The 15,187-nt window shown below is 37.0% G+C and overlaps 1 protein-coding gene across 19 annotated transcripts in view; it reads right to left on the bottom strand.

Annotated features, from left to right (window-relative positions):
* The window catches only part of AFDN (afadin, adherens junction formation factor), a 110,071-nt gene that overhangs the window by 12,017 nt on the left and 82,867 nt on the right, over positions 1-15,187 (bottom strand). For all 19 annotated transcript variants that reach the window (XM_039350141.1, XM_039350047.1, XM_039350002.1 and 16 more), the window contains 7 exons: positions 8,602-8,667; positions 8,395-8,468; positions 5,617-5,735; positions 4,423-4,617; positions 3,896-3,987; positions 3,612-3,800; positions 1,294-2,325 (listed from right to left, as the gene is read on the bottom strand). In XM_039350141.1, the coding sequence (XP_039206075.1) occupies positions 1,294-2,325; positions 3,612-3,800; positions 3,896-3,987; positions 4,423-4,617; positions 5,617-5,735; positions 8,395-8,468; positions 8,602-8,667 (1,767 nt within the window). The remainder of the gene's footprint in view (positions 1-1,293; positions 2,326-3,611; positions 3,801-3,895; positions 3,988-4,422; positions 4,618-5,616; positions 5,736-8,394; positions 8,469-8,601; positions 8,668-15,187) is intronic.

The raw sequence follows: 15,187 nt of genomic DNA on the forward strand, positions 1-15,187 counted from the left end.
AAAGAAAGATGCACAGTGAAAATAAGGGTAAATTTAGATTGCACTATGCCAAAAGCATTTTCTTTGATTTGTTACTACAACTGAATAAAAATAAAAGCCAATGTGACAGTGTAATATGTTAGCAAATCTCTCAAAATAAATCAGGAAAAGAATTTTTTTAAAAAAAATATTTTCTGTAAACTCTGTTAATTCATCTATTTGTGCTTAAAGATTTACACAATATCAGGAAAACAGAGTATTGTGGAAAAATGGCCAAGTGGCTATATTATTTTAAATTTACCATTAATAAGAAGCAAATCTAACAGGAGTTCTAAAACTATGCAAAACAAATACAAGATATATTTTGCAACTATTTAGAAAAAGATTTTACCAAAGTATATGGATGCAAGTTTGAAAATAGGTCAAACTGCTCAATAATGAGGAAAATGTTTTAAAAATTATACAGTCTATAGATTTTTATCCATGCAGTTAAAAAGCTAAATGACAACAAGCAGAACTAGCAACAACACCATGGATAGTTGTTACTTTCATTTTATCTACCTAATTTTCAGTATAAAAAAACTTAGTCAAACAAAAAATAAATAAAAACAAAGCTATGCACTTAGCAAGAAAATGCGTTAAAAGCAGCAATGGAAAGTAAAGCTTTTAAAAGCAGAAAAAGAAGCATAATGTAGAAAGCAATTGCTGTAAAAAAAAACCACTTGAAATCAAGTTGCTGCTATAATTTGATCATTCATCAGTGTTATTTATACAGCCCTCTAGCACAAATTCTATATTTTTTTTTTTAAAAAAGTATGGGATTGTTTTTGAAGCTGTATTCTTAGAAGTGAATTTATTCAAGAGCTATTTTTCCTGGTAAAGACAAAATCATTACTCTTTGGAATGAAAATTCCAAATCCTGTTTTGCTATGGACTATTAAAAGATGAAACATAAATTTAAAACAGCTTTCAATGGACAAAATTAAAGAAGCTACACTAATGTTCTGGAATATTACATATGCAGCATACAAATTAAATTTATAAAATATTAAGAATAGGGATTTTGTTTTTTTTAAAAAGGAACTTGAAAGAAGGTTACCTCCCCCTAACAATTTCTAGGTAATAGCTTGCAACACACCACTTAACTTACAAATCATAATAGTCAACTTCATTATATGCAATGAAAGACAGGGACATTATGCGAGTCCAGTCCTCCTTTATCCTGTAGTGATAACTAATTTTTATTTATGGTAGCAGTATGCAGGAATTTTAGCCCATGAAATGTGTTTTTTAAACGGATTCTCTCATTTTTACCCTTGCTCTTCTCTCAGCTTCTAGTCGTTGCATAATCAGCATGGTATCAATGTCGTCATCTTCTTCCTCATCTTCATCCTCATCTTTTTGCTTTGACTCTTGAAGTCGTTTCTGGAACTGCCACTCCAGCATGAGTTTGCGCAGGCGGTCATTTTCTTCACCAGTTCGATCTGGCTTATTTTGAAGGTCTTGAATCTCTTTGCTTAGCATATCCACAATATGCATCTGCTGCTGTTTCTCCAGTTTCTCCTTAGCATCTCTTTTCCAAGGATCAGGTGACAGACTATCACTAGAGGACAGCTCTTCTTTACTTATGGTGATATACTGGAGATCTCTCCGTTCAATGGTTCGGGGCTGTTGTTGGGGCTGCAATTCTCTAATGACAGTCTCATGAGATCTCTGCAGTGTGGAAGGTTTCTCTGGTTTCCCCTGCTGAAGAGGAGGAAGCAACGACTGAGCCGGCATTAGAGGCTGAGCACGTATTTGCCCCAGTTTTCTTTCCTGCTCTCGACGTTTCCTATCTCGTTCTTCCTCCAAGCGTGCTTTTTCCTTTTCATACCATCTCTGGTGTTCTTCTCTCTTTTTGCGCTCTGCAGCAGCAGCAGCAGCAGCAACCTGAGAGGACTGTGACCCCAACTGATTTGCAGGTAGAGGTGGTGGTGGGAGAGGTAAATCCATTTGCAGTCCATCAAAGTCGGCTGCATAGTGCATGGGTGGGGGAGGGGGAGGGGGAGGGAGGTCTGTCCTTGTGGACTGTGAAACTGCCAGCAACATTGATTGAGTAACTATAGGTGTTTTCCAGCGGCCAGGTCCACTTTTGGTTAAAGAAGATCCAGAGGGGATAGATTTAGAGGAATTGTTTAGATGCTCCTGGCTTGATGTGCTAGAATCCACAGAAGAATTCATCCATGGATCGCTATCTGATTTTCTCTCCATATATTCCATATCTTTTTGCATGGCAACTTCTAATTGATTCCTGTCTGCCTGATAAATGTTATCATCCCGTAGTTCCTCTTGAGAACGTGTTACGCGCTTAAAAAAAATAAAGAATATAACATTAGTTTCCACATATTAATATGCCATATAGCAAGAACTAAATGCCAGTTTATTACCTTTGCACAATGATTACTCACTTGTTCTTAAAAATCAGCATTTTAACAAGTGGTATACATTATAAGTTTGAAACCCTACATTCAGCTTTTCATTCCAATCAAGTTAAACAAACACTAAACAACCTGAGACAAGATTTTGAAACTATCTTGGCATATGTTCAACATCAACAGAATCCATGCTTTATACTTTTCCTCAGAATAATACCAAACTATTATCACTTTTATAATTTGTGCTCCCAGAAATATTTAGGTCTAAGGTTACTTATATGAATAAGTAACATCATTCCTCCCACTGCTTTGGCAACTTTTAATATAATTACACACACACATAGACATATATACCAATATTGCAAAGAAAAAGGAACTATTTGTTCATCCCACCTTATTATTCATCTCCTATTATTTTTTTTTACTTCCGCAATACTGAAATTTAAACAAACTATAAATTCCTTATTAAATGCTCAATTGTCAAAAGATACTGTGTTGCTGTAAATAACTGCAGTATTAAATATAAAATACAATTGCTGTACAGAAATGTAATAATAACATACCAAATACCTGAAAATTTCTAATCTGTTTATAAGCTTCACAAGCCTTCTTGTGTACTTCTACAATTTATTTTAAATACAGAACAGACCAGATAGAAGAGCTGGCAGCTATGAACAAAAGCAACATTTCTGTACTTCTCTTTCAAAGACCTTAATTATGACCTAAAAATGCTTTGTTTTCAATGAATGCATTTCTTATGCTCTGTTAGTCCAAAAGCACTGAATACAATACACATGATTAAAATGCATTGACAGATTAGTAATATCTTAAAAGAAAACAAAGATAAACCAGGCATTCTATAGTTTATAAAAATTAACATACTCTTATTCCTATATAGCAGTTCTTTCTCAAAATCTCTAAATATGATTAAAAAAATATTAGCAGACTTCTTCTGCATTTCAACCATCAAATCCAAATATAAATTAATAGCTTTTCAAACACAATACAAGCAAGCAGCAGATTTCAAACACAATATAAATGACTACAAGATTCTAGTTCAGAAGCTGGCAAAATACTGTATTTTAAGAATAGCAAAATATAATAAAATATGAAGGTATTTTTACAACAACTTAATACTAGACCAGTTCTAATCATCATAATTCTTGTTCTACCCACAATCCCCAAACTACTAATTTGATGAAGCAAATTATTTCTAACCTGATTTGCATTATTGATATAGTGATTACTTTCAGCAGGAATTTGGGGCTTTTCTTCATAACTTGCCCATTGATTTTGAACAGGACCCATTCGATCCTGAGACCTGGAGGCTGGAAATGTGAAATACTCTCTGGTATAAGTTTGTGTTGGAATTGGATATGCTTCAGGTCTAGCTGGTAGTATCTGTTCCTGCGTAAATATGGAAAGATCATTTACAGATGTCAAAAATAGTATCAAACATTTTATAAATATTCACAGGTAAAGATTTTTTCACTACTTCTAACCTCTGTGCAAAGATTTCCAGTAGACACTGAAGTTATCTTATTTGTAGTTCCTCCAGTATAAGCCTTTTTGGTCCCAGGACTTGGAGGCTGATCTATTGAAAGCAAGCAGATGTAAATGTTAACAAATGCAAAATAAACATTCAAAGAAGGCCCACGGGATTTATTAGCTTTTTCTTCAGCAATATTTTCCGTTGTGGTGCCAGCCCTTTGCAATAGTCTCCCCCATAAGATGTGACTGGCCCTGACCTTATCAGTCTTCAGAAGGACAGTAAAATTTGACTTTTTTCCTTGGGCTTTGAGTTCCTATGTGATACACTATACAGGGTCAGTGTTTGAGTGGTGCAGCCATATAGTTTATTTAAATAGTTAATAAGATTATTTAAATAATTAGTTAAAAAAATAAATTTCATTTTTACCAATTTAATTTATGTGATAGTTAGTTATATAAATTCCAATCCCTTTAGGCTTATTCCCCTGTGAATTAGGTTAATTCACAGAAACAGTTGTAAAAGCTGGTACTTGCTTACTTGCTACATTGGGACTAGATCGGTGATCAGCTCGATTCTTCAGCAGTCTATCATCTGCTGGTAACTTCTTTGGTTCATTATATTCTGTCCAAGGCAGCTGAGGGCTTTCAGGTGATCCATTCTGAGCAGTATTGTTATATAGCTCAAAACCTTCACTCTTTGGTCGGGGTTTACCTGAGCCACGGCGATCTGAAACTGAACAATGAGTGTATGTGTATGAGAGAGAGAGAGAGAGAAAAAAACATACTAATTCTTCTGGTCTGCAATGAAGGTAGAAGAGACCCCTAAATTCTCCCTATATGTGCAGTTTCAAAAACCAAAATTCATATAAACAGAATCAGGCAGACAACATAAATTAGTTGCAAATTTGCTTGCATTTCCTGGTCCTGTAGAACTCAGATGGAATGCTCTTGACTTTCTCCAGTCTATACTACCTACTTAATGTTCCAGGTTATATTCCTAGTTTCCCTATTAAAATTATAATTGTGTTTTATAGTTGGAAAAAAAGCAATGTTTGAGAGTTTGAAGAACAGCTAAAATTCACACCAACAGTAGCTGACTACACAGATTTGTCTTTAGACGAATTATACACATGCCAAAAAATATTAGAAAAAACAAGCATCTTTAAATAAAATCTCTTAACAAAAAAATGCTTTACAACACAACTCTCTGCTTTTTCATCAATTCATTATAATTCCCTTTTAAGAACCAACAAATTGAGAAAGGAGTGTTGCTAATATTTTGAGGATATAAATGTCACTCAGTTAAGAGGATAATCCTATATGGAATATGCTTAAGACTAATTGAATTCAGTAAGATTTTAAGAGTAACAATCCTTGCAAAGTAATACTTGTAAGTCCTGCCATGGATGCTCAGTAGCTGGTTAATCTTGAAAAAGTTTTCCAGGATTAAAACTTGTTTGTACCAAATGAAGACCAGTGGACAATTCTACAATAGTAGGCTAGTCTGGAACGTTGAAAAAACATTCTAGAAAAAGGAAGTGGCAAGCCAATTCCATGTTACTGCTTAGAGCAGAATTTGACTAGGTCTTTAATTTAGCTTTCTTGAGGGAGAAAGCAATGAGCATGTCAGAATACATACTAGGTACTTGAATATGCCTTATTTTTATACTAATTTTTAAAATTGAATTTCTATATATATTTCATATGTGGACAAATATATTTTAGTGTTTACCTCTTTGCATCATTGGAGATGGTTGATTTAATAGTGTTGCTAAACCATGGTAAATAGCTCCTTGTTTTGCCACTTCTAGCGTGACAACTGTTCCTGTTCTTGTCATCAGTTCTGCAGCTCTGAGTAAGTTTGGAAATATAATGGTGAGTTTGCAAGAATCAGTAGTAACAAACTAGGACAGGGCAAATTTGAAGCATTTAGTCAGTAGAAAAATGTACACAATGAATATAAGTAAGCTATGGGAATCCAATAGAACTGTTTACAAAATAGAAAAGAAACACAAAGAAACACATCAAATCCTTGTCATTCTAGCAAATAATTTCTATCTGGCTAAGTTCAGCAGAAATAAAAATCAGAATGTTCCTGTCGCTTTGGGTTTTGGCCAAAGCAAATTTTCAAGGGTCCTGGAGTAAGTAAGTAACTAAGTACAAAGCATATTTTCTCTCACTTCTGCTGCTTAGAATATTTTACTAGCCTGTACATCTCTTGATCTTCCTTCTCTTTCCTGTCTTCCTCTCTTTCCTGCCTGCCTTCAGCTATAGTTACTGATGCCTTTGACATTTTTCTGTTCTCTTCCCTTCTGCCCAAAAATTCTGCCTGAAACAACTGCAGTTTAGTCTATAATTGAAACAGAAAAGCCCTGTTTTGTTCCATATCTAGATAAAATATTCTAATATTGGATTTGGGTACAAACCACCTGAAATCAAATGTTCATTTTTTTGTCTATTTCCCATAATGATGTGCCCAAGCCTCATTTATAAGCAATGAATATTTGCATATTAGGAACAAAAACTAATTTTTCGGCACTACATTTGAGTTCTATCGTAGCCCTTTGGATTCTATAAGGAATATCATAGTAAAAACAAGTGGATTATGCCACATCTTTTTCATACCAGGAAAGAAGTTATTTATATACTACTAAATGTTTGCATCTGTTTTGTAACCTTGAATTGGGCTAAATGCTATTTCATAGGGAAAAGGGAAGGGAAAGGAAAGGAAGGGAAATTTCTGATGCTCACTGCCAGCTTCCCACAAGGAACATCAATGGGGAAGTCGACAGGAAGTCAGAAGTAACTCCCACTCCTACTGTATTTTTGCCCACCTGTGGTCATTCTGTTTCTCTGTTTAGGTAAGAAAATGAAACAATGATCCAATGAGTCACAAGTTGTCTAATTCTCCTTAAAATTCTAATAATGATACTACAGCCTGTAATACAATGCTCAGGTATATTACTCAATTATCTCCTGATCAACAGATTGACAGATATGAGAAGCAGTTATGCTTATGCTTCATACCTTTTATAACTTCCAGAAATACTGTAAGCTACAACTGTGCTTAAAAGTTTGTGAACCCTTTTTGTTTCAATATTTCTGCATAAATATGACCTATGACCTTGTGTTCTCACACAAGTCCTAGGAGTCACTATCAGGAGAATACTGAACAACAATACTGTGCATGGCAGCATTGCAAGAGTGCCACTATTCTCCAAAAAGAACACCGTTAACTACAGTTTGTGAAAGACCTTGTGGAAAAGCCAAGCTATTGGAAGCACACTCTATGGATGAATGAGACCAAAATAGAACTTTTTGGCTTAAATAAAAAGCATTATGTTTGGCGAAAGATAAAAATTGTATTCCAGCATAAGAATTTTTACTCCATGTGTAAAACATAGTGGCAATATCAAAGCAGTTTAGGCCTCTTTGCTCCCTCTGGACAGGGATGGCTTGCCATCATTGATGGAATATAAATTCTGAATTGTACCAGCAAATTCTACTGGAATTTTGGTATAATGGTTAAGGTACTGGCCTAGAAAACAGGGGATTAAGTAGATCTTGTCCCAACTTACTCATGGAAAACTGGTTGGGTAACTTTGGGCCTTCACTCTCTTTCTCAGCCCAACCTACAACCTAGAATTGTTAGAGGAAAAATAGAAGGAGGAAGGAGTATTAGTATGTTCACTGCCTTGAGTTGTATATGAAATAAAAGACGGGATAAAAATCTTTTTTAAAAAATGTCAGGGAATCTGTCTGTGACCCAAAGCTCAAAAGAAAGTCGGACATCCAGCAAGGCAATGATCCAAAACACAAAAGTCAAACAACCAAAAAATGGTTAAAGCAAAAAAAGTTAATGTTTGGGAATGGCAAAATCCAAGTAAGAAAGTAACCTCATCAGGAAGGACCTGAAGCAAGGAAGCCTACAACATCCCAGAGCTGAAGTGGTTCTGTGAGGAGAAATGGGTTAAAATTCCTCCAAACCAATGCAAAGAACTGATTAAAAGACATTGGAAACAATAAGTTGCTGCCCACATAGGTTTGTCAGGCAGAAATAGTGTAGCTTTGGACCATTTTCCACAATAAATAAATGAACAAGTATAATTTTAAAAAATCAGAAGGGTTTCCAAACTTTTAAGCACTACCATATATGGAATAGGACAATCTGCTGCAGCCATCTCGCCATGGTCAACTCGCTGTGGAACAACTTGCTGCAGCCAAGTCTCCGTGGAACAACTCACTGCAGGCAACTCCACATGGGGTGGAAACAAAGTCAAAGAAACAGCGGTGGATAACATTTATGGCACTGAGTTAGCCCACATGGAATTGTCCATGGTGAGTTGGCTGCAGTGAGATGGCCACAGCAAAATGGCTGCGACAAGTTGTCCTAAATAAGTTGTCCTTATATAGATAAGAACAAAAAATATGGAAAACAAACAAGTCACACCTGTTTTACATTATGCACCAATATCTGTTACTATGTTTACAATTTCAGAGTATAATATACCTTTCTTGAGAAAGTCCAACCAAACTACGCCCATCCACACTAAGCAGCTGATCCCCTGCAGCCAATCGACCATCCTGGTTACATATTTGACAAAACAGAATTATATTATTTAACATGGCATGAAAAGAGATTTCATGCAGTTTAGAAATATTTGAAATTAAAACACTAAGTGAACATTTTATTATAATAATTACAAGTATTACTAACCACATCTGCAGCGCCACCTTTTACCACAGATTTGACATAGATGCCAAGTTTATCTTGACCGGCACCCTAAAAAGATATAAAGCATTTTTTTAAAAAAATGATGTAAGGCTAGGATCATAAAGACATTTTATAAGAGAGTGATCTAACTGATTTAGATTCTTTTATTTCCAAATATCCATACAATGGATCACAATATAAGTTTTTAAAGAGTTTAGCAACCTTAAGAAATATATTTAACTATAAATATATTATAGAATATATACATAAGACAACACATTTTTAGCAACAAAATAAAATAAGTAGCATTGCTTAACAATGAGTGATGGTGGGAATTCAAACTAACAACCTCTGGAGAGATATATTCCTTCCAGCAATATTTTACACACTTCTATGGAATTTTCCATCATCTTATGCATCATCTAAGTATCAGTAATAAAGCCATCTCAACTATGTATAAAGCATTTTACAGACTTTTAAGAATTCTAACAAGGATAACTACTATTGCTGTTTTTGTATTTCAGACTGGAATGGAAAAAATTACATATTTGGAAGTCGGTCTATAAAGTTGGAGGTAAATATTCCTAAAAGTAAAGGTAAAGGTTTTCCCTATCTAGTCATGTCCAATTCTAGGGGGCAGTGCTCATCTCCATTTCTTAGCTGTGGGAGCCAGCATTGTCTGATGTTATTTCCGCAGTCATGTGGCTCTTAATTCAGACTTTTGGCAACTAACTCTATTTTATTTTTTATTCTTTTGGTTACGGACATCAAGTATGAGAAATTTCCTTTACAGAAGCTGGGGTGCAAGGAGTAGCATTTGCAATAGAGTTGCTCCTTGCTGCAGTAGAGGTCAATGCAAACACTTAATTCCTGGATAGTTTATGGAGCTCTCTGACAACCTGTGTACATGTTTCCAACAATGTTCCTAAGCAAAAAGTTCTGAATATATTTAGTCTAAAAATGATATGTGATGTCTGTGATGGTTATTTTTTTCCAAAGTATACAGCTTTGGGAAAGTCACATGTGCGATGGTGAAGAAGAAAGGCAGCAGGTAAATCACCTGAATCAACTCTGATGATGAGTAAGTTGACCAATTTCACAGAGAAATTACTCATAGCCACTAGGTTAATCTATTCGTTAAAGGTTTCCTAACAGCGGTTACCACTGGAATATATCAATTTCCATGATGATTATTAATAATAAAATAATATTCAATAAGACTATGATTCCACTTTCCTTGAACATTTTGGCGTTTCAGGTGAATACAATAAAAAGATGATAGTGCAGAATTACACAAAACTTAGTATTTAATAAACATATAAGGGGACAAGTGTCCCTGCAGCATCCTTTGAAAATCAATGAAGAATATCTCTGAAGTACTTTATTAGAAACAGGTAGCATTTTGGATTGAAGAGTGGTACATCACAACAATCCTGGTAAAAGCTCACAGTACTTTTAAGGAGTTGCTGATAAAGCAAGTACATGAGCATCTCTACATGCTCCAAAATAATTTTTGTTATCAAATCCAAAGTACAATATTGCACAAGCTTAGCATGTATCATCCCTTTCACTGAAAATACTGCAGAGTAAACTTTGATTTAACTCAATTGGAGTGAAGTGGGCAGAGTGGAACAAGGTTAATACTCATAAGTAGAAATCTGATGTGTAATATTGGAGATGAATTCCAAGTAGCTTGTAGGCTAATGGTCAGAAGAATGTTTTAATATTACAATGAAAAAAATATTTTCATGAACACTCAGCAATTCAAGTGACAAAGAAACTAGTTCAAAGGGTTCTTAAAAATTACTCCCTCCAGAATTAAACCAGAAAAAGATATAACTCCACTACTTTTATAAAGCCCTGATGTTTCCAAAAATATAATAAAATATAAAGATTCATAATAGCTTCTTATAAATAGTAAAGCTTCTATTAGAAGCCATGTTATTAATTTCCTATTTCTTCCTAATGATCTGTACAGTAGAAGTAGTTTTTAGATGATGCAAGGAAGTACAGAGGAAGCAATTCCAGTGAAAATGGCCTGCCTGCTTCCCTCCCTCAGGTGAGTGGTTTTGTTACAAATTTTGAGGAAAGCCTTATTTCCATCTAATGAATTTATCGTGTGTGTACAATGGTCACTTATTTCTGAGATTAAAAAAAACAAGTGATCAAATACTATTATTTCCAGCTTCTATATATTTTTCAAGAGAGGCTACTAAACAGAATGTAATTTAACTGAAAATTTTAAGTACGACAACTTGAAAGGAAAAATAAGACAAATTTCAGGATTAAAAAAAATCAAATGTGATCAAGCACTTTAAAAAGAGGAAAGTTTAGAAGTCAAATGCAATTGTATCTTTTTATGAATTGGAATAAAAATAGGGCTTCAGCTATTCAGTTATTGTGAGTGTACATACACATACCTACAAATAAGCATGCCTAACATTATGCTGTTTCCTCGTTATACTGTTCCATACATAAAAATACACATGGAGACAGACATCTGTGTACACACGCACACACGCACACACACACACCATAGATAACGTTAAGCCTTTTTGTTTTAAGCCTTTTAAGATTATTTAATATAACGTATTTTCAAGTTTCCCACTAAATTTTTTTCACTTTTCTTTACAATTTTAATCATTGTAAACTGATTTTTTTCTTTACTTTCTTTATAAAAGCAACTAAAAACAAAAAAAGCAAATGTGATCAGCTAAAATTGTTGTTGTCAATCTATTAAATAACCTGTTAATTTTAAAATATTTTTTGCTTTCTAACATCAGAATAAAATGATACCAACATTTATTTTACTTACATGAAAATTTATGAAATGGGAACATTTATAAAGCCTGTTAATTCTCTTATTTATTAATGTCAAATTATTCATTTTTTATGTCCAGGATTTAAATAGGACATCCATTTTATCAACCAAAACAAAGTGCTTAAATTAGAACCTGATTTTTCAACACTTAATATAACAATTGTTATTTACAAGTTACAGAAAACCTGCCACTGCACTTTTCATTTAATATCAGATAATAGGAACAAGCTTTATGTATAATTCATTTGTTTTTTTTAATGCCATAAATTCAAGTAGATAGGAATGTTATAAAAGCAGTGCTCCAAAAATTCATTTGCCAAACAATTTTAGATTAAATGAAAGATTAGGAAGAATATTAAAATTATAAGTTTATAGGGAAACTTTCGCTGTAGAGACTTACCAAGGATTCTGTTCTTCCAACAACTGAAAACCACATTGTAACTCCAGAAAATATAACTCCTCACTTGTTTCTTAGACTTTAAGCACAACTTTCAGTCTGCTAGATTTTCCAAAACACCCAGCAGGATAATTTGGCCAGGAACTGATGCTGCGTAACATCTATCAACACTAGCTACAATCGATATAATGGTCCAACTCATACACAGCTTTGCTACTCTGATTTTCATTTAAAAGCTTTATTAAAATGAAGATACTGCCTAGAAAAAAATCAATCACTCTATTGTACAAGATATAGAAAATCCAAATTAAACAGGAAGTAAAGTGCTGGCTCTCAGATTTGAAGAAATCAAATGCTGGCTCCTCCCCTCCCTCCCTCCTCCTCCAAGTGATATATTTCTAAAGTAAACTGCATGCACACACTGCTTCCAACTCATCTGGATTTCATAAAATGTAACCATAGTGTGGTTGGAAGTTAAGCAGCATTTAACATCAAAACCTATTTTAGACATAATACTACTAAATTTTGCCCTCGCTCTCAAGAGTATTATTATTCCTGAACCCCAAGTAATCCAATTTTTGCCACCCAAAGTGTACTTCTTGGTACTATTATGGGCAAGCAACTATTTAAATGTCAGCAACTGGAAATCATCACAGCAACAGAAGAAAATCCACTCAAAAGAGACTGGAATTATAACTATTGCCCTTCAGTTCAGAATGGCTATGCTCATATAGAATGCCAATGTTGTAAACAATATTGTCAGAATCCAATTATATTTCATCTTTAATTATCAAACATAGAAACTCCCAATTCTGCCTTCTCTGGATTCTGCCATAAGAGGGAGAAAAGGGGGAGAGCAAAGGGGCTTTATGGCCCTCACTTCCTTCAGCACACTTCAAAGGACTGAATGTGTGTTTATTGTGGCCTCTAAGCTTTAACATATCAAAGAAGAGTAATTGCCTTTCATGTAGTTATCTGAAGTCTCCATCCAGACGGAAGAAGAAAGGGGATGGAATTGTGATACTTGAAACTATCACTGGAAGGGGGGTTGATTGGGTGGGACTACTGGGGAACCCCTTAAAACCTTGAATGGGAGAGCTTGAACCCCAAGTCCTGTCTAGCATGCCTGCAACCATTTTCTCTTAATAAAGGATTCCTGTTGGAAGAGCTATTCCAAGAGTTCTGTCTTCTTAAGATGCAAAGTGGGGTGGGTCCTTACATTAGACAGGACTTGCAAAATTAATCCACCTGGAAGGTAGACCCTTGCCGGGGGATTTTGCAAAAATTTACCATGTCAGACAACGAAGCAAGAGAGGGAGAAAACTCCCTGGAAAGAGAGCCGCTGACCCAGTTGGAACCTTGCCAGATGTTGGGATCCGAGAGGCCAGATTTCTCAGAAGAAGAAGTGGTGGAGACACAGGACCACAAGCCTCGCTGGTCGATGGGCGTTGGAAAGAAAAGCGAGTGGGGAAAGGAATCAAGAAAAGTGACCCTGAGACGGGGAACCAAGCAACCAGAATGGAAGCAGGAGATGGAGAAATCCCTGCACGCAAGTGAAGAGGGAGGAAGCTGTATGCCGTACTCAGACTGGATCCTAGAGAGAGCTATTGACCTGATGAAGAGAACTCTCAGCTCCCTAGGAGAGGAGATTCCTGAGCCCTACGCCCGCCCCAGTTCCTGGAGCCACAAAGGGAGAGACACCGAGGGGGACGTGGAACCTGCAACCCCAGGGACATTTACTGATCCAGGAGCTCCCACCCCCTACCGGACCACAGATGGAAATCTGGACGGAAGACACTACCACCCACAATGGAGGCACCGATCCATTCCAAGACGTCCACCGTTGGAGGTGAAATTCAAAGGGGAGCCAACACGCTTGGGGTTTTTCCTAACCCAAGTCCTCAGCTACATGGAGGAATATGGGCAGGACATCCCCAGCGACAAAGCCCGCATCCGGATCGTGCAATCTGCCCTGGATGGACCAGCTGCAGATTGGGTGGTGAACCTGCATGACTCCAATGCCCCAGAACTCAGTAACTTCAACCGTTTCATGTCCTCGTTGAGAAGACGGTTTGAAGACCCCCTGGCTGATCGCAAAGCCCGTGAAAGAATAACAACGATGAGGCAGGGCAAACGCCCAGTGGCTGAGTATACACAAGAATTCCGAGCCATTGCCAGCAAACTGAATTGGCCAGAAGACATCCTCCTTGGCCGTTTCAAAGACGGACTAAACTATGATCTATATGATGCTTGCCTGCCCCGAGGAGACCCACATCGACTTGAGGAATGGTACGTCTTGGCAGAGGAAGCAGAGATCGACATATTGAAGAGGCATCGCCGAGGAAAACAATGGAGCCGCCCCCCGCCTGAGCTGACACACCAACCGGTGAAATCATCGGATACAGCCAAGAAGCAGATGGGGTGTTTCAAGTGCGGAAGAGAAGGGCATCGAGCTGTAGAATGCCGCTCAAAGGCCCCCCAGCACAACCCAGACAGATCCCCAATCAACAAACCCAGAGGGTATTCAGCTAAGCCAAAAGAAACAGCCATGAAAATGATGGAAATTGCAGAAAACCCCACCTCTGCTCACCAAGGGGAAAGAACTCCAGCCTACACCACAGGGACGGTGGATGCCTCAGATGACAGCTCGGAAGGCGAACCCCTGGTAAGTGGACGCATCACACCCATCTTCAAAACAGTGACTATATTAATCCCCCCCATGCCCGAAGCTGTGAAGGTGAAAGCCTTAATAGACTCTGGCTGCACCCGCTGCCTCATTAGCCCAACACTAGTGGGGAATCTGGGCATCCCATCCAGGAGACTGGAACAACCAATCTCATTTGGCCAGCTAGATGGATCCATAGCAGGGGGGGTGCCAGCTACCCTAGCCACTCTGCCAATACACCTCTCCCTGGGCAACCATGAAGAGGACATAACGTTTGTGGTGACCCCAGGTATGGAATGCCCAATGATTCTAGGGATGGAATGGTTGAAAAAATGGAACCCCTGGGTAAATTGGAGGACGACAGAAATCAAATTCCCGAAGGGGGACCCTATGGACTTAAAACCCCAAGGGAGGCTACCAGAATCAAGAATAGAAAAAGCATCCATAGGAGAGGAAAAAAGATTAACAGAAATACCAGAGGAATATAGGGACCTTGCTGAAGTCTTCAGTGAGGAGAGGGCGAATGAGCTTCCCCCCCACCGACCCACAGACTGTACCATTGAATTCAAGCCTGGGGCAAAACTCCCGAAGCCCAGATTATACTCCATGAGCCCAAAGGAGAAGGAGGAAATGGAAAGATTTATAAAAAAAAACCTGGAGAGAGGTTTCATTGAACCAGCTAAGCCTAAAGTGGCTGCCCCGGTCC

Source organism: Crotalus tigris, unplaced genomic scaffold (genome assembly GCF_016545835.1).
Source record: "Crotalus tigris isolate CLP2741 ecotype Arizona unplaced genomic scaffold, ASM1654583v1 scf7180000017567.3851432, whole genome shotgun sequence".
Taxonomy (NCBI): Eukaryota; Metazoa; Chordata; class Lepidosauria; order Squamata; family Viperidae; genus Crotalus; species Crotalus tigris.